At 34.1% G+C, this 23,471-nt stretch overlaps 3 protein-coding genes across 5 annotated transcripts in view; 1 reads left to right on the top strand and 2 right to left on the bottom strand.

Moving 5' to 3' along the window:
* The window catches only part of LOC109612410 (potassium voltage-gated channel subfamily H member 8), a 1,874,382-nt gene that overhangs the window by 376,785 nt on the left and 1,474,126 nt on the right, over positions 1 to 23,471 (top strand). The gene's annotated exons all lie outside the window — the stretch shown is intronic.
* LOC131804359 (uncharacterized) lies at positions 17 to 23,467 on the bottom strand. Its single transcript, XM_059127192.1, has 2 exons — positions 23,391 to 23,467; positions 17 to 6,864 (listed from the first exon to the last, which is right to left on the bottom strand). Exon 2 carries the CDS (start codon positions 2,721 to 2,723, stop codon positions 1,605 to 1,607), a length of 1,119 nt encoding a protein of 372 aa, XP_058983175.1. The 5' UTR covers positions 2,724 to 6,864; positions 23,391 to 23,467; the 3' UTR covers positions 17 to 1,604.
* On the bottom strand, positions 5,558 to 19,580 carry LOC131804619 (uncharacterized). The gene is made up of 3 exons (XM_059127662.1): positions 19,506 to 19,580; positions 17,693 to 19,393; positions 5,558 to 5,642 (listed from the first exon to the last, which is right to left on the bottom strand). The coding sequence occupies exons 2-3, from the start codon at positions 19,213 to 19,215 to the stop codon at positions 5,558 to 5,560; spliced, it is 1,608 nt and encodes a 535-aa protein (XP_058983645.1). The 5' UTR covers positions 19,216 to 19,393; positions 19,506 to 19,580.

Genomic DNA, 23,471 nt, shown 5'->3' with positions numbered 1-23,471 from the left:
GATTTTAAGCGAAATTATTTTGAATTGTGCTATTTTGAATATTCTTCATGAAATCTAATCTATCTCGCTTTAATGGATCAACCGCTCCCACAAAGTTAGTTCCGTTATCCAAAAATATATAAGACGGACAACCTCGCCGACTTAAGCGGCAAGAAAGGCCTATTTCGATAAATCGCTTGTGGGTTCTAAATGTATAGCCTTAGTGGCGAAACAAACAAACAGGCACATGTAGCCTTTTGTAATAGAGAAAGCTCTTCCTGAATAACTTTTAATGTTAAAGGGTCCTGCGAAATATACCCCTGTGTTTGTAAAGGGTCGAGAAAGAAAAGTACGTTCTGGTGGTAGCGAAGCCATTATTTGAGTTTGGGTTTGTTTTTTGTGTATTAAGCAGATTCGACATTTTCGTATGGCTTGTTTGATTATCGACTTGAGTCCAAATATCCAGAATTCGGACCTTAATATTCGGGCCATTAATTGATTACCACCATGTAAGGTAATGTTATGAATAAATTCGACTAACAATTTGCTAAGCTTTGCGTCATGTGGTAGTATTATTGGATGACGTTCGCTATATGTTAGGGCTGGCGATTGTACCAATCTACCATTTGCTCTAATAATACCCTTTGAGTCTAGAAACGGGTTTTGTGCCAATAGAGGACTTGAAGGAGAAATTTGAGTTTTTTTCATTAGAAGGTTGTACTCGTCGGCATACACTAATTTCTGTGAGCGAATTATGCAAGTTCATTTTCCATCTTGGATTTCATCTGATGTAAGGTCTGTTGATGAGGTGCGAAGGTGTTGTCTATTTGCTCCAGTATTTTTCCAGAGTCTTAAAGCATATGCGTATGATCGATAAACTTTAGCTAAAGAAGAGAAATATTTTAAAGGATCATCTCTTTCCGCAAAAAGTGTCATGACTTCTGCCGTTTTGGCTTCCAATTTTGTGTCATTTAAGATATCTTGTGATGGCCAACGGTATTTAGGTATTCTGAGCCATTGAGGTCCCTGCCGCCAGAGATCACTAGTCTTTAGCTCTGCAGGCGAACATCCACGGCTCGCAATATCAGCTGGATTATATTCCGAATCAACATGTCTCCAATTTTCTTGTTCAACATTATCAGCAATTTCCGAGACTATATTTCCAACAAATGTGCTCCAATGACAAGGTGGCTTTTTTAACCATGCTAAGGCGATGGTAGAGTCTGTCCTAAATTGTGTCGAATATTTTGATATTTGTAGGCTATTAACAATGGATCTTGCTAACTTGGAGAGTAATACTGCCCTGCATAACTCGAGTCTAGGTATTGAAATTTGTTTAATTGGAGCGACACGAGTCTTTGCTGATAGTAAGAATGTATGTGTGGTATGGTCAGTATTTTCCACCCTAATATATAGAATGGCTCCATAAGCGCTTTCCGACGAGTCACAAAATCCATGAATTTCTACAGAAACATCAAGCGTGTATTGAATCCATCCAGGAACTCTGAGATATTCAATATCTTTGCTATTTTTACCAAAATTGTTCCAGTTCATCTGAGTTATTGGCTTTAATTGATCATGCCAGTCAATTTTGTGTAGCCAGATTTGTTGCATTATTAGCTTAGCTACAACAACCACCGGTTCCAGCCACATGGGTCAAATAATTTGGCTATCGTTGAAAAAACTTCTCGTTTTGAAGATACATTTTTATTTTCCATTGAATGTGGTGTGAAGGAAAAATAATCGCCTGAGATGTTCCATCGAATTCCAAGGGTTTTAGTAGAAGCATCTTCGAAAATGTCTAGCCAATTAAGTGGTAGTAAATGTTCATGTGGAATATCTTGTATAATTTTGTGATCATTTGGCGTCCATTTCATGAGTGTTAATTCCTTTCGAGCTTTCATTAATTCATCTTCAGTGTGGCCGCCAGCTAATGCATCATCAACATATAAATTATTCAAAATTGTGTTTGCGGCTCTAGGATACGAATCTTTTACATCCCCTGATAGTTCAAGAAGAAATTTCAATGCTAAATATGTTGCGCAGTTAACTCCACATGTAACTAATAGCAGCTCATAATCCTCTACTGGGTTTTCAGAAGACTGTCGAAAGAGATTTCTTTGATTCGAATCCAAAAGTATTTGGCGATACATCTTTGTTATATCTGGATTGAGGGCATATTTAAAGAATGTCCATTTTAAAATTTGCAATACTAAATCCTGTTGTAGAATGGGTCCAGGATATAGCATGTCGTTTAGACTAGTTTTGTTTGATGTAGGACAAGAAGCATTATATACGACTCTTAACTTCGTTGTGAGTCGATCGGGTTTCATCACAGCGTGATAATAATTTGGCATTTTATCTATTTCATTCGCATTGATTTTCCTCATATGATTCAAGTCTTGAGGCATCATATTGTTCTTTGATCTCTGGCATTTTTTGGACGGGAGAGTCACCACATATCTTCCATCCTTGTTCCATATTGTTGTTTCAGTGTAGTTTTGTTTACAAAATTGGTCTTCTTCTGACCGTAAAACTTGTTTAGGGGTCTCTTCCAACTCCCAAAAACGTGTAAGTACTTTCTCCATTGAAGTTGTGTTTAGAAGTGATATTTGTTTTCGTTGAAGGGTGGTTCCTGGTATGGGTCCTCCAACTATCCATCCAAATTTGGTTTTTTGTGTTAAGATTGATCCAAATGTTTTCATTGAAGTTCCAATTGTGAATATTAATGGTCCAATGTCCATTCCAATAAGTAAGGTGGATGGTGATCCTGAGTCTATTAGAACTCGGGCATTGTGAAGTTGTCCTTTGGTTTCAATTTGTACTATTGCTGTGAAAAATAGTGTTCCTCCAGATTGTCGCTCACAAATTTGCTTGTCTTGGAGGGTCAAAGTAGTAATAGTAGTTGGTTCTAGGTTTGTAGTGGACTGTATTTGATTTGTAATAGCGGCATCACTAGTACTAGGTCGTGCTTCCACTATATGTTTTCAAAAATCTAGGCGTGAGATTGTTAGTGGGTTTTTGTTGAGCAAATTTCGATGTTGAGGGCTTTATATTACCAACTGATTCCAAGGTTTTGAATTTGTTTGATAATAAAGCGTCAAACTGTTCCCATTTTTGAATTTGTTTACAAATCGCTTAATGAGTTCTCGAATTCTTCTAAAAATCCTCTAGGTAATTTTGTTGAACAAATGTATATTAAAATCGGATCCCATCCTTTAACATCGACATCAAACATCCCCATCCCCCAAAAAAAACGAGAGTCTAGTTTGATAGTCAAAGGGAAGTTAAAAATTCCAAAAAAAAAATTTCAGAGATCCAAAAATTTTTAAACGAAGTAAAAATTGTGTGTTGGGTTGTCAGAAGGGGACAACTTTTTTGCCAAAATTAACAAAAAATAAAATCTCTTAAAGTCCACTTACAGGAGGATTTTATTTTTGTATATCGAAAAATAGTTCAAAAGTTTTTTTTTTTTTTAAAAACAGTGAAAACGAGATTGCAAGGAAATTGTCAGAGATATATTGTTTCAATAAACGACATTTTTTTTTTCGAAGTAAAAATGTGCCCTGCGTTGTCGAATAAAAATCCAAAATTTTCACCTTAAATCGCTTAACCCATTAACGCCGGCTCAATTATTAGTGGGTGAAAAATATTGAAAGTTAGTGGAGGATACCATAATGTCACTCATATTCCCTATCTCTACCCCTTGCTCGTTCAGGGGGTGGTGCGTTTTCGCACCCGTCGGCGTTACTGAGAACAATTTTATTTTCATTAGCGTTCGCACATATGGTTAACCGAAAATACTTTTCTTAGTAAAAGAGCACCCATTAGCGCCGACGGGTGCGAAAACGCAAACACGTATATATGCAAAGACGTTTATATGTACAATTTTGAATTTTGTATATGAGAAAACCTGCACTTGGCGATGCGTTTATCGTCATGTAGGTGAAAAAAAGCCAGTCAAAAAAATAGCCCCATCCATCTACTATCTATACAATGAAATAGAAAAGCGATATCGAATATGAAACCGTTTCTATGCATGCTCAAAAACATCTCTATTTTTGGTGCGTTTTCGCACCCGTCGGCGTTAATGGGTTAATATCCTATGACAGGAGGATTTTATTTTAAGAAGCCAATAACTTTGATTATTGCAGTGAAAATTTGTCTGATTCAACAAATTTTCTAAATTCGCTAAATTTTTGATCAGATTCGCAACGAGAGTTAGAGAAAATAATTTTGAAAAATTTCTCGAAAAATATTTCAAAAAAAAAAAAAAAATAAATAATTTGGGCCAGAATCCAAAATTTTGAGCAAAATTTTTCAAAAGAATTTGATTTTGGTCAAGGTCCAAATATTTCAGCAAAAAATTTCATGAAGCTAAAATGTCCAAGCAAAATATTTCGAGTGAAAATTATTTGGGCCAAAATCCAAATATTTTTCGCAAAAAAATAACGTAAAAAATCCAAAAAGTGTCGAAATTTTTCAAGTCGCAAAGTTAGAAAAACCAGCAAAATATTTCACATGTATGTCTGTCCACAAGACGCATGCTTGTTTGTTTCTTTTTTTTCAAAAATTTCAAAAAAATTGTAGGTTTTGTATCACATGTATGTCTGTCCACCAGACGCTTGCTTTTTTTTTCTCAAAAATTTAAAAAAAATGTTGGTTATTTTTCTACTGTCAACCAGACGCTATTTTTTAAAAAGGTTATTATTTACTCGACGCTTTGTTTCCAAATTTGTATATAGTTTTGCCAATATGGCGTTTATATGTTTGCCAAGTTTGGTGACGCCAATTTTCCAAAGTTAAAAGCTTATGTATTTGTGTCAATATGGCGCTTATGTATTCACCTGAACTTGTATACGGATGAAAATTCCCACTATTTTTGAAAAAAAATATGTGTCTGTCTGCTTTTTTCTGGATCAATAGCCAAATGTCTGTCCACAAAAATGGCTCCAAATGCAAAATTTCTTTCACTGTGTCTGAGTGGGCAACTAGCAGCTTTGAATATGTGGCAAAGTTATCTTGCAAAATATGGGAATATGCGGATCAATGCAAATATTGAAGATTTGCCTGCTCCCGAAATGTCCTTTTGTGTCAAAAAAGAAAATTTCACGAGTACTCACTTTGATTTTGGGTGTTGTACCGTGTGTTGTTGTTGTGCTGCTTGTGTCCGTCCTGCTTGCTGCTGGTTCCAAAACTCTTCGTGTTGTTGTTGTTTTTTGTGTCACTTTATATTGTTTCTTGTGTAACACTGTGTATAGTCTCTTTTTGTATAAAAAATTTTAATATCACTATTTGTTGTAAATTTTTTTGTAAATTGTATATTTTTTTAAATTGAAGAAAAAATTAATTTTTCTACAATTTTAAAAATTTTATTTTTTTGTAGCACTGTGTAACTTCACTTTTGTTCCACTGTGCAAAGTCTATTTTTTTTGTTAAATTCGTACGAAATTTAAATACCGTATTTTAGGTACTACCGTTAGGAAATGTGACTAAAATAGTCAAACTAACGAAAATCGGAAAACATGGATCTATATAGCCAACGTTCCGCCATAGAAGGTAGAACCAGTTATAAACTCTAAACACCCAATTTTAAATTATTCCCTTGATTGTGTGCGAGGTGTGGTGAATCTCCAATGGGCGGTGTGTTGGTGAGCGTTGATCTATGTTATACAAAAATCGAGGATAATGCATCGAAGTTATTTAAATTACGTCGATAATATATCTATGTTATCCAAGTTGCTTATATTTTGTAACTACGTTATCCAATCCACATTGATAATTGATAATATCCAAACAACATAGATAATGTATTTAAGAAAACCGAACAAGGTACACAATTTATTTTTTAAAGACATGGATAATGTATCTACGATATTTCAACAATGCGATAATGTATCTCCGATATTCCAACCAAAAACCAGATAATTTAACGTTATCAAAACAATAAGAAGAATGTATCCACATTAACAAAAAAGCTTGGATAGTGCATGTGCCTTAACCAAACATCGTGGGTAATGATTGTACAATGTGGATATCGTATCTACGATTTGAATAATGTATCAACAACGCTGATAATGTGTCGAGAATATGGAAACAGTGTCTGCAACGTGAATACTTTGTTATCCAAACAATATGGGTAATGTATCTGCCTCATCCGAATAGAGCGGATAATGTATCTACAATTTGGATAATAAATCTATGGCTTGTATAATATATATGTGTTTGTAACGTGAATAATTTGTTATTCAAACAACGTGGATAACTTATCTGTCTTATCCAAACAACATGGATAATGTATCTTCCTTATCCAAATAGCGTGCATAATGTAATTTGGATAATATATTATAATATACCAACTTATCCAAAACCTGGATAATAAATCTAACTTATCCAAAAACGTGGATAATGCATTCGAGTCATTTAAACAACATGGGTAAAACATCTACGACATGGAGTTGCATATGGGAATGTATCTAAATTATTTCACTAAGCAAGATAATGTATCTACAACCTTCAAAATTCCTTGTACATAATAAAAAAGTGTATATAAATGTCTATATATGTCGCAAACAATCTAAATAAACTAATAATTTACCTTAGTATTCCAGACAAAAAATATAAACAAACACTTCTAAATACATATTTGAGAACCGAACATTATTTTTAATAACACCGATAAGATAAATTATTTACGTTTTGTGATTTGCTTTTCTTTTATTTATTTAATATTTTATTTATTTGATATTACAAAGTTTTTTTTTCAAAACTTTTGTTTTAACTTTGCACTTATTTTTGCACCCACTGTATTTTTTTCTGTTCCTTCACTGTTCTTGTGTCTGTTCGTCCACTCACAAATTGTTCTTTGTTATACCCTCCACCATACTATGGAGGATATATTAACATTGTCATTCCGTTTGTAACTCCTCGAAATACTCATGTCAGACGAAACAAAGTATATATATTCTTGATCAGCGTACAATTTTACGTCGATTTAGCCATGTCCGTCTGTCTGACCGTCTGTCTGTCTGTTGTAATCACGCTATCTTTCGAACGAATTGAGATAAAAGGCTAAAATTTTGCACACGTGTTTATTTTTTTTAGTAGGCGTAAGTTCGTATATGGGCCATGTAGGTCCACGTTTTCATGTAGCCCCCTATATATAAGTACCTCCCGATATTCGGTATTTTGATGATTTTAGCGACATTATTCACCAGAATGGTTTCAAATGTAATATTTGAAGGTCGAAATAAATACTACAGCCTATGACAGAAAATTATCTGTGCAGGTCCACGTCTTTGTATAGCCCCCATACAGCGGTACCTCCCGATATTCGGTATTTTAATGATTTTAGCGACATTATTCACCGGAATTGTTTCAAATTTGGTACTTGAGATTCGTAATGAATGCTACAGCCTATGACAACGGTCCACGTCTTCCCCATATAACGGTACCTCCCAAAAAATGGCATTTTGATGATTTTAGCGTCATTATTTAATGGAATTGTTTCAAATTACATATTTAGAGATCGTAATGAAAACTACTGTATTTGACAGAAAATTGTCGGTAGGTACAATACTCATCGACATTTTTTGAGATGTCATATTTGACGTTCGTAATGGATGCTAAAGCCTGTGACAGAAAATTGTCTATGCTGGTCCAGGTCTTCGCACAGCTCCGATATAACGGTACCTCCCTATATACGATATTTTGATTGATTTTAGCTACATTATTCTCCTTTTTTTCCAGTTTCGAATTTGAATATGGTAATGGCTTAAGACAAACAAGGCCTATGTAGGTAAAAGTCGTATAGACCCCAATATAACGCCTATATTCGGTATTTTTAAAATTTTAACAGAATTTTTTAAGGACTTTATTTTTTTGAAAATTTTCATATTCGTTCCAAATGGTGGAGGGTTCGGCCCGGCCGAACTTACTGCTTTTTAACTTGTTGTTTCTAATAATTTGAAAACACGATACGATACGATATTTTGATGGTTTTTGTCAAATGGTGATGGTTTTTGTGGTTTGATGGTTTTTGTGGGTATTAAAAGATGGAGGGTATTAAAAGTTCGACAATGTGTCTCAAAGCATCAACAGACTTAAAATCTGCACTCATCTATATGTGGGGGCTTCGTATAGAAGGAAGCCAATAAATTTATTCAATTTGACGATTATGATGTTGTTAAAAAAGCATAATATAACTTAGCCCTGCAAGGAGGACCAAATCAGCTAGGTTTATATAACTATGAGATGGATATCTTCCATTTTTAACAGAGTCAATCATAAATAAGTGCAAAGAGACGTTGGGAAAGGATGTGTCTACAAATAATTATGAATTATCCAAACTAAGATCGCACACACAAATACGTAACGAAGTAACAATGGAATTGCATTCGTTAGTCTTAAACGATGTAAGCCTGCATGAAAAGAGTCAGTTTGATATATATACTATGAATGGTCCCAATTAAAAAAAACACAAAGAAATTGATAAGTTAAAGAAATAAAATTTTTGATTGAGATGCTGGAAATCCCATCACATATCATCACACGTATTTATTTATTTATGTACTTACTAATTTTTTATTTATTCTAATTTTAGTAATAATAATACTTATAATTCTATTTATAAGAATTATGAGCGTAATAGGCTATCAGGATAATATAGGTTCCCACATTTGGGAGAATATTCAAATGACCATAATAGGTTGTTTAACAATATTGACGTTAAATGGTTTAGGCGATTAAATTTTTTGTTTTTATATCCCGATGAAATGTACAAAAAATGTAAGAGCATACGTGATAGTAACACTTCATGCCGCTGGAATCGCATTTATAATGAAAAATATTGTCTAATAACAAGTAAAAAAACTGTAAGTTCGGCCGGGCCGAACTTTGAATACACTCCACCATTTGGTACAAATTTGGCAATTTTCAAAAAAATAAAATCCGTTAAATATTCTGTTAAAATCTTAAAAATACCGAAAGTAGCCGTATATTATTGTCTCTACGACGTGGACCTATATAAGCAATTTTTGTCACATGCTTAAAGTATTCAAATGCGAAACTTGAAAAAAATTATTTATAATGTAGCTAAAATCATCAAAATACCGAATATAGTGTGATACCATGGATTATAAAACGTGGACCTGCACACAATTTTCTGGCATAGGCTCTAGTATCCATTACGAACTTCAAATACTACTACGAACATCAAATACCAAATTTAAAAGAATTCCGGTAAATAGTCTCGCTAAAATCATCAAAATACCGAATATCGGGAGGTACCGTTATATGGGGGCTATACGAGGACGTGGACCTGCACAGACAATTTTCTATCATAGGCTGAAGTATCCATTACGAACTTCAAATACCAAATTTGAAACAATTACGGTAACTTATGTCGCTAAAATCATCAAAATACCGAATATCTGGAGGTACCGTTATATGGGGGCTATACGAAGACGTGGACCTACATGGCCCTTTAAAAATGCTGGTAAAATCTTACAAATACCGAACGTAGATGTATATTAGGGTCTCTACGACGTGGACCTACATAGGCAACTTTTGTCACATGCTAACAATATTCAAATGCGAAACTTGAACAAAAAAAACTGTTTATAATGTAGCTAAAATCATCAAAATACCGAATATAGGGTGTTATAAAACGTGGACCTGCACGCAATTTTCTGGCATAGGCTGTAGTATCCATTACGAACTTCGAATACTACTACGAACATCAAATACCAAATTTAAAAGAATTCCCGTAAATAGTCTCGCTAAAATCATCAAAATACCGAATATCGGAGGTACCGTTATATGGGGACTATACGAAGAAGTGGACCTACCATTTTCGGTTTTATGCTGTATCTATTACGAACTTCAAATACCAAATTTCAAACAATTCCGGTAACTAATGTCGCTAAAATCATCAAAATACCGAATATCTGGAGGTACCGTTATATGGGGGCTATCCATTTTCAATACCAAAAGTCCGGCAGGCATAATACACCATTGAGTAAAATTTTATCAACCTTCTTCATTTCGTTCGGAAGCTAGAGTGATTTCCACAGACGGGCAGACGGATAGACGAACGGACATTGGTAAATCGACATAGAATTTTATGCTGATCAAGAATATATATACTTTGTGGGGTATAAATGTATATTTCGAGGTGTTACAAACGGAATGACAAGCTTAATACAAACTTAATACTATGGTGGAGGGTATAAAAATGCAATTGTGCGCATATAAAGGCATGTGAATAGAATTGGAAATATGAAGCGATTGTAATCGCACATGGAATTAGAACCTCTTAACACTTAAAGGCACCCTTCATAGTATGGTAGAGAGTATAACAAGTAAAAAACATAAAGTTCGGCCGGACCAAACTTTTAATACCCTCCACCATTGGGTAAAGCAAAAATTTGTTTATAGAAGTATCTTAATTCAACCGTGTTCCACTTTGAACTACAAATACCTGTAAAACCGTATGGATAATGCAGTTAAACTTTTCAAAAAAAAAACATAGGATGCCATATCAAAAGGGGTACCCATTTAGACAACTTTATACTACCAGGATTGCTATATATTACAAGTCTTAAAGGCCAAATTTGAAAAATTAAATGTGATAATGTTTATGAAAATACCGAACATCAGTAGGTACCATTATATGGCGGCTGTAGGAAATCATGTACCTAGATATGCAATGTTCTGCCACTGGAGCGAAAACCCATTAAGAACTACAAATACCAATTTTTAGACGAATCCGTGGATAATGTGACAACAATCATCAAAACACCGAATATCGAGGGGTACCATTATATGGGGGCAATACGGAAATGTGGACTTATTCATACAATGTTCCGCCACCGGAACTAGAACCCATTATGACCTACATATGCCAATATTTATAGAAATCCGTGGAAACATGTTGCAAAAATCATGAATCTAATTCAAAATACCTAATATTGGTATTCACAATATTTGCAGAATACTATTGTGTGCAAAATTATATGTTTCTATCTCATTTCGTGCGAAAGGTAGCGTAATTACAACAAACAGACAGATAGACATCGCTAAATCGTCTTTTAATTCGATTGATAAAGAATATGTAGGATTTTCGTATTTCGAAGAGTTACAAACGGAATGACAAAGTGAAAGTGATGAAAACCCAGATCCCCGTTTTGAAGAATACATATGGGATAACCTCAACATAAATTTCGCATAGTGAATTAAGGTTATGAAATTGAGACTGCTTCTGATCCACAAATTAATATAAAGGAAATAGAGCCCGAAATGCATAGGCTAATGCTCGAGAAACAATTTAGTGCCTACGAGGAAGTTTAAGAACAGATGCAACAATTAAAACAAAAAAGAGGGGGGGGAGGGTGGCTAATGGCAGGAGATTGCAGCCCTAACTGATCCGCAACTAACATGCCGTAAAGCAAATGTCAACAAAGCAAGCGAAATCAATTTCCTTACCCTTAAAAATGTTTCATAAAGATGAGCGTATTCTTTACGCGGAAAATATAAAGAAGTCAATTAAAGAGCTGAGTTCGGCGGGCCAAACTCTATATCATACATCATTTAATAGGAATTTGTAAAATTTCATCAAAATGCTAAATAGCTACACTCATTGTTCCCTCTAAAAAATGGAGTTAGGGCTATAAAATCATTGAAAAACAAATAAAAAAGCTGTATGTTCGGCCGGGCCGAACTTTGAATACCCTCCACCATTTGGAACCAATTTGGCACTTCTCAAAAAAAAAAAAAAAAATAATAAAATAAAATTCTATTAAAATTATATTAGGGTCTATATGATGACGTGGACCTGCACAGAAAATTTTCTGTGACAGGCTGTAGTATCCATTACGAACTTCAAATACCAAATTTCAAACAATTCCAGTGAATAATGCCGCTAAAATCATCAAAATACCAAATATCGGGAAATGCCGTTATATTAGGGCTATACAAAGGCGTGGACCTGCACGGACAATTTTCTGCCAATGTAGTAGTATCCATTACGAACATTAAATAACAATTTTGAAACATTTCCGGTGAATAATGCCGCTAAAATCATCAACATATCGAATATCGGGAGGTACCATTATATGGGCACTATACGAAAACGTGGACCTACACGGCCCATTTACAATACCAAAAGTCCTGCAGACATAATATACATTAGAGTAAAATTTTATCAACCTACTCCATTTCGTTCGGAAGCTAGAGTGATTAGCACAGACGGACGGACATTGCTAAATCGACATAGAATTTTATGCTGATCAAGAATATGTACCTGTGGCGTCTAAAATGTATATTTCGTGGTCTTACAAACGGAATGACATGCTTAATATACCCTCCATACCATGGTGGAGGGTATAAAAACATAAAGTTCGGCCGGGCCGAACTTTTAATACCCTCCACCAATGGTTACCGATTTTTACATTTTTGTATGGAAGTATCTTAATTCAGCCGTATTCCACTTTAAACTCCAAATACCAATAACACCGTTTGGATAATGCAGTTAAACTTAAAAAAAGTAAAAAGGCTGTAAGGTCCTTGCCGATCTTTGAATACCCTCCATCATTTGGAAGGAATTTTGCAATTTTCAAAAAAATAAAATGCTTTGAAATAATAAAAAAGTAACAAATGTAGCCGCATTTATATGACGACGTGGACCTGTATAGGCACGTTTTGTTCTAAGCCATTGCAATATGCAAATGCCAAACTTGAAAAAAAATCGGTGAATAATGTAGACAAGATAATCAGAATACCAAATATAGGGAGGTGCCATTATGTAGGGGCTATACGAAGACGTGGATCAAATACCAAATTTGAAGTTCGTAATGAATACTACAGCCTATGACAGAAAACTGTCTGTGCAGGTCCACGTCTTCTTATGGCCCCCATATAACGATACTTCCCGATATTCTGTATTTTGATGATTTTAGCGACATTATAAACAGATTTTTTTCAAGTATCGCATTTGTGCATTGTAATGGCTTTTGACAAAAGTGTCCTATGCCGGTCCACGGCGACGTATAGACCCTAATATAACGGCTATATTCGGTATTTTTAAGATTTTAACAGAATTTTTAACGTATTTTATTTTTTTGAAAATTGAAATTTGTTCCATATTGTGGGGGACTTCAAAGTTCGGCCCGGCTGAACTTACAGCTTTTTTACTTGTTTTTTTTTTTTTTTTTTGCATTGATACATACACATGGTTTGCTACAATAATATCTAATTTATGTGTTTAAGAGTTCAATTTAACAATTTTTCAGCTTAGTCAGTATAGTTCTCTTATGTAATTTACGGATAATGGACGATATTGAATGTTAGGGGAAAACATTACACAAATTCTAATATTCAATTGCGAAACTTGAAAAATATGTGTTTTTTATGTAGAAAAATCATCAAAATACCGAATATAGGGAGGTACCATGGGGGTTATAAAACGTAGACCTGCGTAGAAAATTTTCTGGAATAGACTGTTTTATTCATTACGAACTTCAACTACAAAATTTGAAATAATTCCGGTAAATAATGTCGCTAAACTCACCAAAATACCGAATACCGAGGGTACCGTTATACGGGGGCTATACGAAGACGTGAACCTGCAAAGACAATTTTCTGTCATAGGCTGTAGTATTCATTACGAACTTAAAATCCGAAATTTGAAACAATTCTGGTAAATAATGTCGGTCACGTCATCAAAATTCAGAATATCGGGAGGTACCGTTATGTGGGGGTTATACGAAGACGTGGACCTGCACAGACAATTTTCTGGCATAGGCTGTAATTCCGGTGAATAATGTCGCTAAAATCATCATAATACCGAATATCGGGGGGTGCCCTTATATGGGGGCTGTACGATGACGTGGACCTACATTTTCGGTCTTAGGCTGTTGTATCCATTACGAACTTCAAATACCAAATTTGAAACAATTCCGGCAAATAATGTCACTAAAATCATCAAGAACCGGATTTAGGGGATACCGTTATATGGGTCATTTTCTATCTTAGTCTGTAGACAGATACCAATTTTGAAACAATTCCGATAAATATTGTCGCTAAAATCATCAAAATACCGCATATCGGGGCTATACGAAGACGTGGACCTACATGTTAATACCAAAAACGCTACAGTTTGCGTTTCCCATATTTCGTTAATGTATTAACACCGAAAATGCTAACATTAGCTTTTTCCCACACCCCAATAATTATCCAGAATTTGTCAACAACAACCGGAAGTCGCGTGGAGGCATTAACCAATAACTAATATGCCAATCAACATACGCGAAATACTCCAGACGCTGATTACCAGAAAATTTATTATGCTGACAATGTAATAATATTTAGAATAAGTTATTGTTAAGAATAATAATGTAATTTATATTCAGTTCTGTTTTGGAAGAGAGTGAATAAAGGTATATATTTTTTAAAAAATTAATATTAAAAATATTAATTGGAGCCCAACGTAGAAGTTTAAAGCACCTCATAAGCTGCAAAGGCAAAACCGGAAAAAAGCACCTCATAAGCTGTGAAAGATAAAACGGAATAAAATGCACCTCATAAGCTGCAGAACTTATCTGAAAGGAATCATAAGCTGCAAAACTAATCTGAAAGGAAAAATCACCTCATAAGCTGCAAAACTAATCTGAAAGGAAAAATCACCTCATAAGCTGAAATCCAAAAGGAGAATCATAAGTGAAGAGCTCATCAGATAAGGACAATCAACAGGTTGACGGAAGGGATTTTTTTGCATTGATACATACACATGGTTTGCTACAATAATATCTAATTTATGTGTTTAAGAGTTCAATTTAACAATTTTTCAGCTTAGTCAGTATAGTTCTCTTATGTAATTTACGGATAATGGACGATATTGAATGTTAGGGGAAAACATTACACAAATTCTAATATTCAATTGCGAAACTTGAAAAATATGTGTTTTTTATGTAGAAAAATCATCAAAATACCGAATATAGGGAGGTACCATGGGGGTTATAAAACGTAGACCTGCGTAGAAAATTTTCTGGAATAGGCTGTTTTATTCATTACGAACTTCAACTACAAAATTTGAAATAATACCGGTAAATAATGTCGCTAAACTCATCAAAATACCGAATACCGAGGGTACCGTTATACGGGGGCTATACGAAGACGTGAACCTGCAAAGACAATTTTCTGTCATAGGCTGTAGTATTCATTACGAACTTAAAATCCGAAATTTGAAACAATTCTGGTAAATAATGTCGGTCACGTCATCAAAATTCAGAATATCGGGAGGTACCGTTATGTGGGGGTTATACGAAGACGTGGACCTGCACAGACAATTTTCTGGCATAGGCTGTAATTCCGGTGAATAATGTCGCTAAAATCATCATAATACCGAATATCGGGGGGTGCCCTTATATGGGGGCTGTACGATGACGTGGACCTACATTTTCGGTCTTAGGCTGTTGTATCCATTACGAACTTCAAATACCAAATTTGAAACAATTCCGGCAAATAATGTCACTAAAATCATCAAGAACCGGATTTAGGGGATACCGTTATATGGGTCATTTTCTATCTTAGTCTGTAGACAGATACCAATTTTGAAACAATTCCGATAAATATTGTCGCTAAAATCATCAAAATACCGCATATCGGGGCTATACGAAGACGTGGACCTACATGTTAATACCAAAAACGCTACAGTTTGCGTTTCCCATATTTCGTTAATGTATTAACACCGAAAATGCTAACATTAGCTTTTTCCCACACCCCAATAATTATCCAGAATTTGTCAACAACAACCGGAAGTCGCGTGGAGGCATTAACCAATAACTAATATGCCAATCAACATACGCGAAATACTCCAGACGCTGATTACCAGAAAATTTATTATGCTGACGATGTAATAATATTTAGAATAAGTTATTGTTAAGAATAATAATGTAATTTATATTCAGTTCTGTTTTGGAAGTGAGTGAATAAAGGTATATATTTTTTAAAAAATTAATATTAAAAATATTAATTGGAGCCCAACGTAGAAGTTTAAAGCACCTCATAAGCTGCAAAGGCAAAACCGGAAAAAAGCACCTCATAAGCTGTGAAAGATAAAACGGAATAAAATGCACCTCATAAGCTGCAGAACTTATCTGAAAGGAATCATAAGCTGCAAAACTAATCTGAAAGGAAAAATCACCTCATAAGCTGCAAAACTAATCTGAAAGGAAAAATCACCTCATAAGCTGAAATCCAAAAGGAGAATCATAAGTGAAGAGCTCATCAGATAAGGACAATCAACAGGTTGACGGAAGGGATAACAGTGAAGCTAAAGACCCCCAAGTACATCTGGAAAAGGATAAAGTCAAGCTTTCAACCCAACATGCTGATAGCTGTAATATTGTAAGTTAAATTAAGCATAGGTATTAAGTATAAATTATAACAATTAAGAAAACATATTAATTTCAATAAATAAATATTTCTTTGAGCTTTAGGTCTTGGTTTTTTTCTTTATTAAAATCCGATATTTCGCAATGGGTTACATTGCATCTTCAGGGAGATCTACAAAAATACATTTTGATTTTTATATTTCATGTTATCACAGCATTAAATTATTTAACAAAACGATAAAAGACAAACAGAAAAATACACAGAAAATAAATATATTGCTTACATGTAAAACATCTATAAAAGTGTCAAGTTTTACTTAAACCTACGATAGAATTTCACTATCATCGTCTGTGTTAAATATTGAACTGAGTTGTTTTACATATTGCACGATCTATTTTTCTGTGTGAGATGGCGGTAGCAATAAGCTGCGTTGTCGGTGTCGCTCTTATAGTTTATTCTCTTTGTTGTTGGTAGGTTATTAATATGTAACATTTCTAAAGTCAATCTCCTGTTGTAGTTACTCTCCGTTTGTAGTATTTTAATATTCTCAAAGTTTGGTGTGTGGTTATTTCTCCTGCAATGCTCAGCAAGAGCTGTCTTTTGTGTCTCATTTTCGTTTCTGCATTTGATGTTTGATTTGTGTGCAGACATTCTCGTTTTAAGTCTGTTTTTTGTTGTCCCAACGTACAGTTTCCCACATTTTTCGTTGTTGTTTCCCTCGCATTCAATTTGGTAAATTACGTTGTGTTTGTCTTCGGTGTTTATTTTGCTTTTAGTGTCGCTGAAAAACTTTTTTAGAGTGTTGTTCGTTTTTTGCGCTATTGCAAATGTATTCTTGTCGTATATGTTAGATTTTAAGAACCTTTCTGACATGTGTGGTATGTAAATCATCGACTTGTATGTTTTTTCCTCTTTTTCCTGCTTTGGTCTTGTGGGTCTATATTCAATAAAGTTGTTGATCATGTTCATTGGAAAATTATTCATTGTCAATATTTCTCTGATTTTGTTTTTGTTTCGGCTGTGGAATTTTTCGTCACTTATATTCAATACTCTGTGTACAAAATTTTTAGCAGTGTTAATTATTATTTGTTTCGGATGCTTTGAGAAGAAATTAATGATTCTGCCAGAAGCTGTCGGTTTTTGGTACCAATCAAATTCTATTTTCTCATTGTTCCTACAGACTATTGTATCCAAATAGGCTAATCTTCCATGTAATTCTTCCTCCATCGTAAATTTGATATTGTTATTAAAGCTGTTTAACATTGTCAATGTGTCTTGTATTGCACTTGCTTCAAGAATCACAAAAAGATCGTCAACATACTTCGTCACAATCGTCGGTTTTGTTGTAAGTTTTTCCAAACAGGTGTCAAGTAATTTCTCCATCACCAAATCGGCTGCAATCGGAGAAGCCGGCGAACCCATTGGAAGTCCTCTCTTTTGTTTGTACACTTTGTCGTCAAATTTGAAATAGCGGTTGTCCTTGATGCAGAAAGTAAGAATATTGAAAAATAAGCCCTTTGTCATATTTGTATATTCTTTTATTTCGTCCCATCTATCTTCTATTAAACGAATTCCTAAGTCTACGGGAATGCTAGGAAACAGGGAAACAACATCAAAGGACACCATTCTTTCCGTTTTTTTGATGGTGACCTTCTGTAGTTTATCCTTAAAAGCTATAGAGTCTTTGACATTGTATCTGGAATTGCTGGTAAGATTTTTCAAAATGTTGACGATATATCTGCAGAGTTTAATTGATGGAGAATTGACTGAAGAGCAAATTGGACGCAAAGGGTAATCTTCCTTGTGGATTTTAGGAAGTCCGTATAATCTAGGAGCTGTGGCCACGTCCGTTTTCAGTCTTTTCTTTTCTAAAACTGAAATTATATTGTTTTTAAACAGTTCATCTACCAGTTCATTATTTCTTTTTATTAAATGTGTTGTAGGGTCCTTATTTATACGTTGATATATCATAATGTCATTTATTATATTATTCATTCTTTGTCTGTAGTCATTTTTATTCATTGCAACTGTAACATTCCCTTTATCAGCATTTAATATTAAAATATTTTTGTTTTTATTCAAAAAAGCTCGAGTGTGTTCCACTGTGTTATTTATAAACTTATCTCTCCCGTCTTCTCTCATCTTATTGATGTGTGAGTCAATCATTGTCGTAAACTTCGTTCTCATAACTTCTTGTTTCTCTTTGTCCTTCCATGTTTGAATAACATCATCCCCGTCTGCTATGAGCTTAAATAACGGGAACTGTGATTTTTTTGTTGGTAGACCGAATTTGTCACCAAGAGATAGAAGCCACTTTACATCTTGTGGAATTTGGGTTTCTGTTTTGTTGACGAACCATTTTTCATTATGTTTTATGTTAAGGTCTATCATTTGTTGTTTTTTTAGTTTATCAAATTTCTCTTTCTGTGTGTTCTTGATTTTGTTTTGTATATTTGATGTTATATTTTGTTCATTGAGCGTAATGCAATTCTTCTCTTCTTCTGTTAAATGGTTGTTTAAATGTTTTTCTATTGTGAGTATTTCTTTGTTGTTGTTTTTTAGTTCTAAGTGCTTTTGTTTTATGATTAGGCTGAGAATTTTGTTTTGAAATGTGTCAATATGTCCTCTTAAAGTTTTGTGAATGTCCAATCTGTATGAATTTTTAAACAGTTTGTAAATGTTTTTTAGAGCATTTTTTATAAAGTTTGGTATGACACCATGATTGCGACATCTTATCAGAAATGTTAGTGAACATTTGATTTTTTCCGCTTTAACTTTTGTGTTCTTGTGTTTGTTTATGCTGTGTTTGATGTTACCTTTGCTTTTAATATTTTTGTAAATCATTTTGTTGTTGTTTTCCGGCGTGCTCTCCGTGTTATGTATAATTCAAGTTTGTTTTTTTAATCGACCTTTTCCAATGTAATTTCAATAAATAAATATTTCTTTGAGCTTTAGGTCTTGGTTTTTTTCTTTATTAAAATCCGATATTTCGCAATGGGTTACATTGCATCTTCAGGGAGATCTACAAAAATACATTTTGATTTTTATATTTCATGTTATCACAGCATTAAATTATTTAACAAAACGATAAAAGACAAACAGAAAAATACACAGAAAATAAATATATTGCTTACATGTAAAACATCTATAAAAGTGTCAAGTTTTACTTAAACCTACGATAGAATTTCACTATCATCGTCTGTGGTAAATATTGAACTGAGTTGTTTTACATATTGCACGATCTATTTTTCTGTGTGAATAAAAACAAAAATATTTTAATATTAAATGCTGATAAAGGGAATGTTACAGTTGCAATGAATAAAAATGACTACAGACAAAGAATGAATAATATAATAAATGACATTATGATATATCAACGTATAAATAAGGACCCTACAACACATTTAATAAAAAGAAATAATGAACTGGTAGATGAACTGTTTAAAAACAATATAATTTCAGTTTTAGAAAAGAAAAGACTGAAAACGGACGTGGCCACAGCTCCTAGATTATACGGACTTCCTAAAATCCACAAGGAAGATTACCCTTTGCGTCCAATTTGCTCTTCAGTCAATTCTCCATCAATTAAACTCTGCAGATATATCGTCAACATTTTGAAAAATCTTACCAGCAATTCCAGATACAATGTCAAAGACTCTATAGCTTTTAAGGATAAACTACAGAAGGTCACCATCAAAAAAACGGAAAGAATGGTGTCCTTTGATGTTGTTTCCCTGTTTCCTAGCATTCCCGTAGACTTAGGAATTCGTTTAATAGAAGATAGATGGGACGAAATAAAAGAATATACAAATATGACAAAGGGCTTATTTTTCAATATTCTTACTTTCTGCATCAAGGACAACCGCTATTTCAAATTTGACGACAAAGTGTACAAACAAAAGAGAGGACTTCCAATGGGTTCGCCGGCTTCTCCGATTGTAGCCGATTTGGTGATGGAGAAATTACTTGACACCTGTTTGGAAAAACTTACAACAAAACCGACGATTGTGACGAAGTATGTTGACGATCTTTTTGTGATTCTTGAAGCAAGTGCAATACAAGACACATTGACAATGTTAAACAGCTTTAATAACAATATCAAATTTACGATGGAGGAAGAATTACATGGAAGATTACCCTATTTGGATACAATAGTCTGTAGGAACAATGAGAAAATAGAATTTGATTGGTACCAAAAACCGACAGCTTCTGGCAGAATCATTAATTTCTTCTCAAAGCATCCGAAACAAATAATAATTAACACTGCTAAAAATTTTGTACACAGAGTATTGAATATAAGTGACGAAAAATTCCACAGCCGAAACAAAAACAAAATCAGAGAAATATTGACAATGAATAATTTTCCAATGAACATGATCAACAACTTTATTGAATATAGACCCACAAGACCAAAGCAGGAAAAAGAGGAAAAAACATACAAGTCGATGATTTACATACCACACATGTCAGAAAGGTTCTTAAAATCTAACATATACGACAAGAATACATTTGCAATAGCGCGAAAAACGAACAACACTCTAAAAAAGTTTTTCAGCGACACTAAAACCAAAATAAACACCGAAGACAAACACAACGTAATTTACCAAATTGAATGCGAGGGAAACAACAACGAAAAATGTGGGAAACTGTACGTTGGGACAACAAAAAACAGACTTAAAACGAGAATGTCTGCACACAAATCAAACATCAAATGCAGAAACGAAAATGAGACACAAAAGACAGCTCTTGCTGAGCATTGCAGGAGAAATAACCACACACCAAACTTTGAGAATATTAAAATACTACAAACGGAGAGTAACTACAACAGGAGATTGACTTTAGAAATGTTACATATTAATAACCTACCAACAACAAAGAGAATAAACTATAAGAGCGACACCGACAACGCAGCTTATTGCTACCGCCATCTCACACAGAAAAATAGATCGTGCAATATGTAAAACAACTCAGTGCAATATTTACCACAGACGATGATAGTGAAATTCTATCGTAGGTTTAAGTAAAACTTGACACTTTTATAGATGTTTTACATGTAAGCAATATATTTATTTTCTGTGTATTTTTCTGTTTGTCTTTTATCGTTTTGTTAAATAATTTAATGCTGTGATAACATGAAATATAAAAATCAAAATGTATTTTTGTAGATCTCCCTGAAGATGCAATGTAACCCATTGCGAAATATCGGATTTTAATAAAGAAAAAAACCAAGACCTAAAGCTCAAAGAAATATTTATTTATTGAAATTACATTGGAAAAGGTCGATTAAAAAAACAAACTTGAATTAAACATATTAAGTGAATTATATTAAGTGAATATGTTGAAAACATTAAGTGAAATCAAGTCAATGAAATCAGTAAACACTAAGAATTTAAAAAGAATAAATAGTAGAAAATACAAAACGTAAATTACTGAAACATAAAAGAATTCTAACGGAGTAAAAAAAAGAGAAAAAGAAAGTCTTACCGCTATATCATTGATAAAATTTAAAAAATGTCTAACCCCAATCATTTAATAAGACCGCCAGTTCTAAATGCCCCTAATCCCGAAAAATTCAAACGAAAGAAAGTTAACCATTAATGTAGAAGAGACGATCGCACGAATTTGTGCACAACAGTGCCAAATTGCTATTAGACAATTACTGAGACGCAACGAAGACATAGCAGGATTCGACCAAATTATAGAGGACAGATACGTAAATAACTTAAGTGACTTAGACAAAGTTCCCGATGTAGTCAGGAGTCTTAGGGAATTTTCAGGCAATGCCTCTGAGTTTAGCTCCTTTAAGAAAAGCGTAGATAGAATACTTAGGCTATACGATTCATCCAAAGGTACTCCGAAATATTTTGCAATATTGAATACTATCAGGAATAAAATAGTTGGTAACGCTGATGCTGCATTAGAATCATATAATACACCTTTAATTAGAATAGTATTTCAAAATGCCTTACACTTCACTATGCAGATAAACGCGATCTCACTACATTAGAATATCAAATGATTACGTTAGTGCAGGGAAATAGCAAAGTTCAGGCCTTTTATCGGGAAGTATATTCGCATTTATCTTTGATAATGAACAAACTTTCCTGTATGGACATAGGAAAAGAAGCTCTTGATTTACTTGCGCAAACATATCGAGACAAAGCACTCGATACCTTCATAAGAGGTCTAAGGGGACAGATGTCAACACATCTTGGTATGAAAGAGCCAACGGACCTCCCTCAGGCACTTCAATTATGTTTGAAAAGGGAAAATCAATTTACTAGGACTCAATTCGCAAATTCACACATTAGTGGGCCTAAAAATAATAGGCAGTATAACCAACCACCCCCACCAATACCTTCTAGGGCTCACAATCCAGAGAATAACCGGAAAACATTTTATCCACAATTAGCTTATATGCCACAACCATTTCCGAACAACCAAACTTATAATTCGATTGCTCCAATGTATTCAAGGAATAATCCACCATACGCCACTCATCCACATTTTTTCCCAAATAATAATTGTCAACCACCTAGGCCAGTCGCACCTAAACCGCAACCTCGACCGGAGCCCATGGAAATAGACACATCCATGCGGTCACGGGCTGTAAACTATATGAATAGACCCAATCCGGACAACAGGCAAAAGGCCTTCAGACCAGTCCAATCAATTGCGCAAACCAGAAAAAAATCAAAGAAACTTCCACTTGGACACTGAACAAAATAATAACGTAGACTCTCAAGAATATGAATCCATGATGCGCGAATATGAAATAGCAGAACAATTAACACCTCTAGAAGATTACACAGCAAACCAATATGACATTCTCGAGCGCAAAGATCAAGATCAGACACAAGAATTCGCAGATATTCATTTTTTAGAAGTCTTTAATTATGAATTACGATATAAGTCCGGTAGCACTAATACTATGGCCGACGCGCTATCAAGACCCCCGAACAGCGTGACCGTTGTGCCACTAAAGTATCAATTTTGCCACTTTTTTTGGGCTATGATACCTTTGTGCCACTTTTTTATTTTGATACTAAATGAGCCACTTTTTTATACATTGTGCCACCTTTCTTTGAACTACATATATT

The sequence above is a fragment of the Musca domestica genome, unplaced genomic scaffold, assembly GCF_030504385.1.
Source record: "Musca domestica strain aabys unplaced genomic scaffold, Musca_domestica.polishedcontigs.V.1.1 10, whole genome shotgun sequence".
In the NCBI taxonomy this organism is placed as follows: domain Eukaryota; kingdom Metazoa; phylum Arthropoda; class Insecta; order Diptera; family Muscidae; genus Musca; species Musca domestica.
This window is presented reverse-complemented; position numbering and strand designations above follow the sequence as displayed.

What these genes read in the sequence shown, in the direction of transcription:
- LOC131804619 (XM_059127662.1), bottom strand. Translation starts at nt 19,215, where the DNA reads ATGATTTACAAAAATATTAAAAGCAAAGGTAACATCAAACACAGCATA. An exon ending in AAACCGACGATTGTGACGAA is followed by an intron (nt 5,643 to 17,692) that starts GTATGTTGACGA and finishes TGTATAACATAG; the next exon opens with ATCAACGCTCACCAACACAC.
- LOC131804359 (XM_059127192.1), bottom strand. Translation starts at nt 2,723, where the DNA reads ATGGACATTGGACCATTAATATTCACAATTGGAACTTCAATGAAAACA.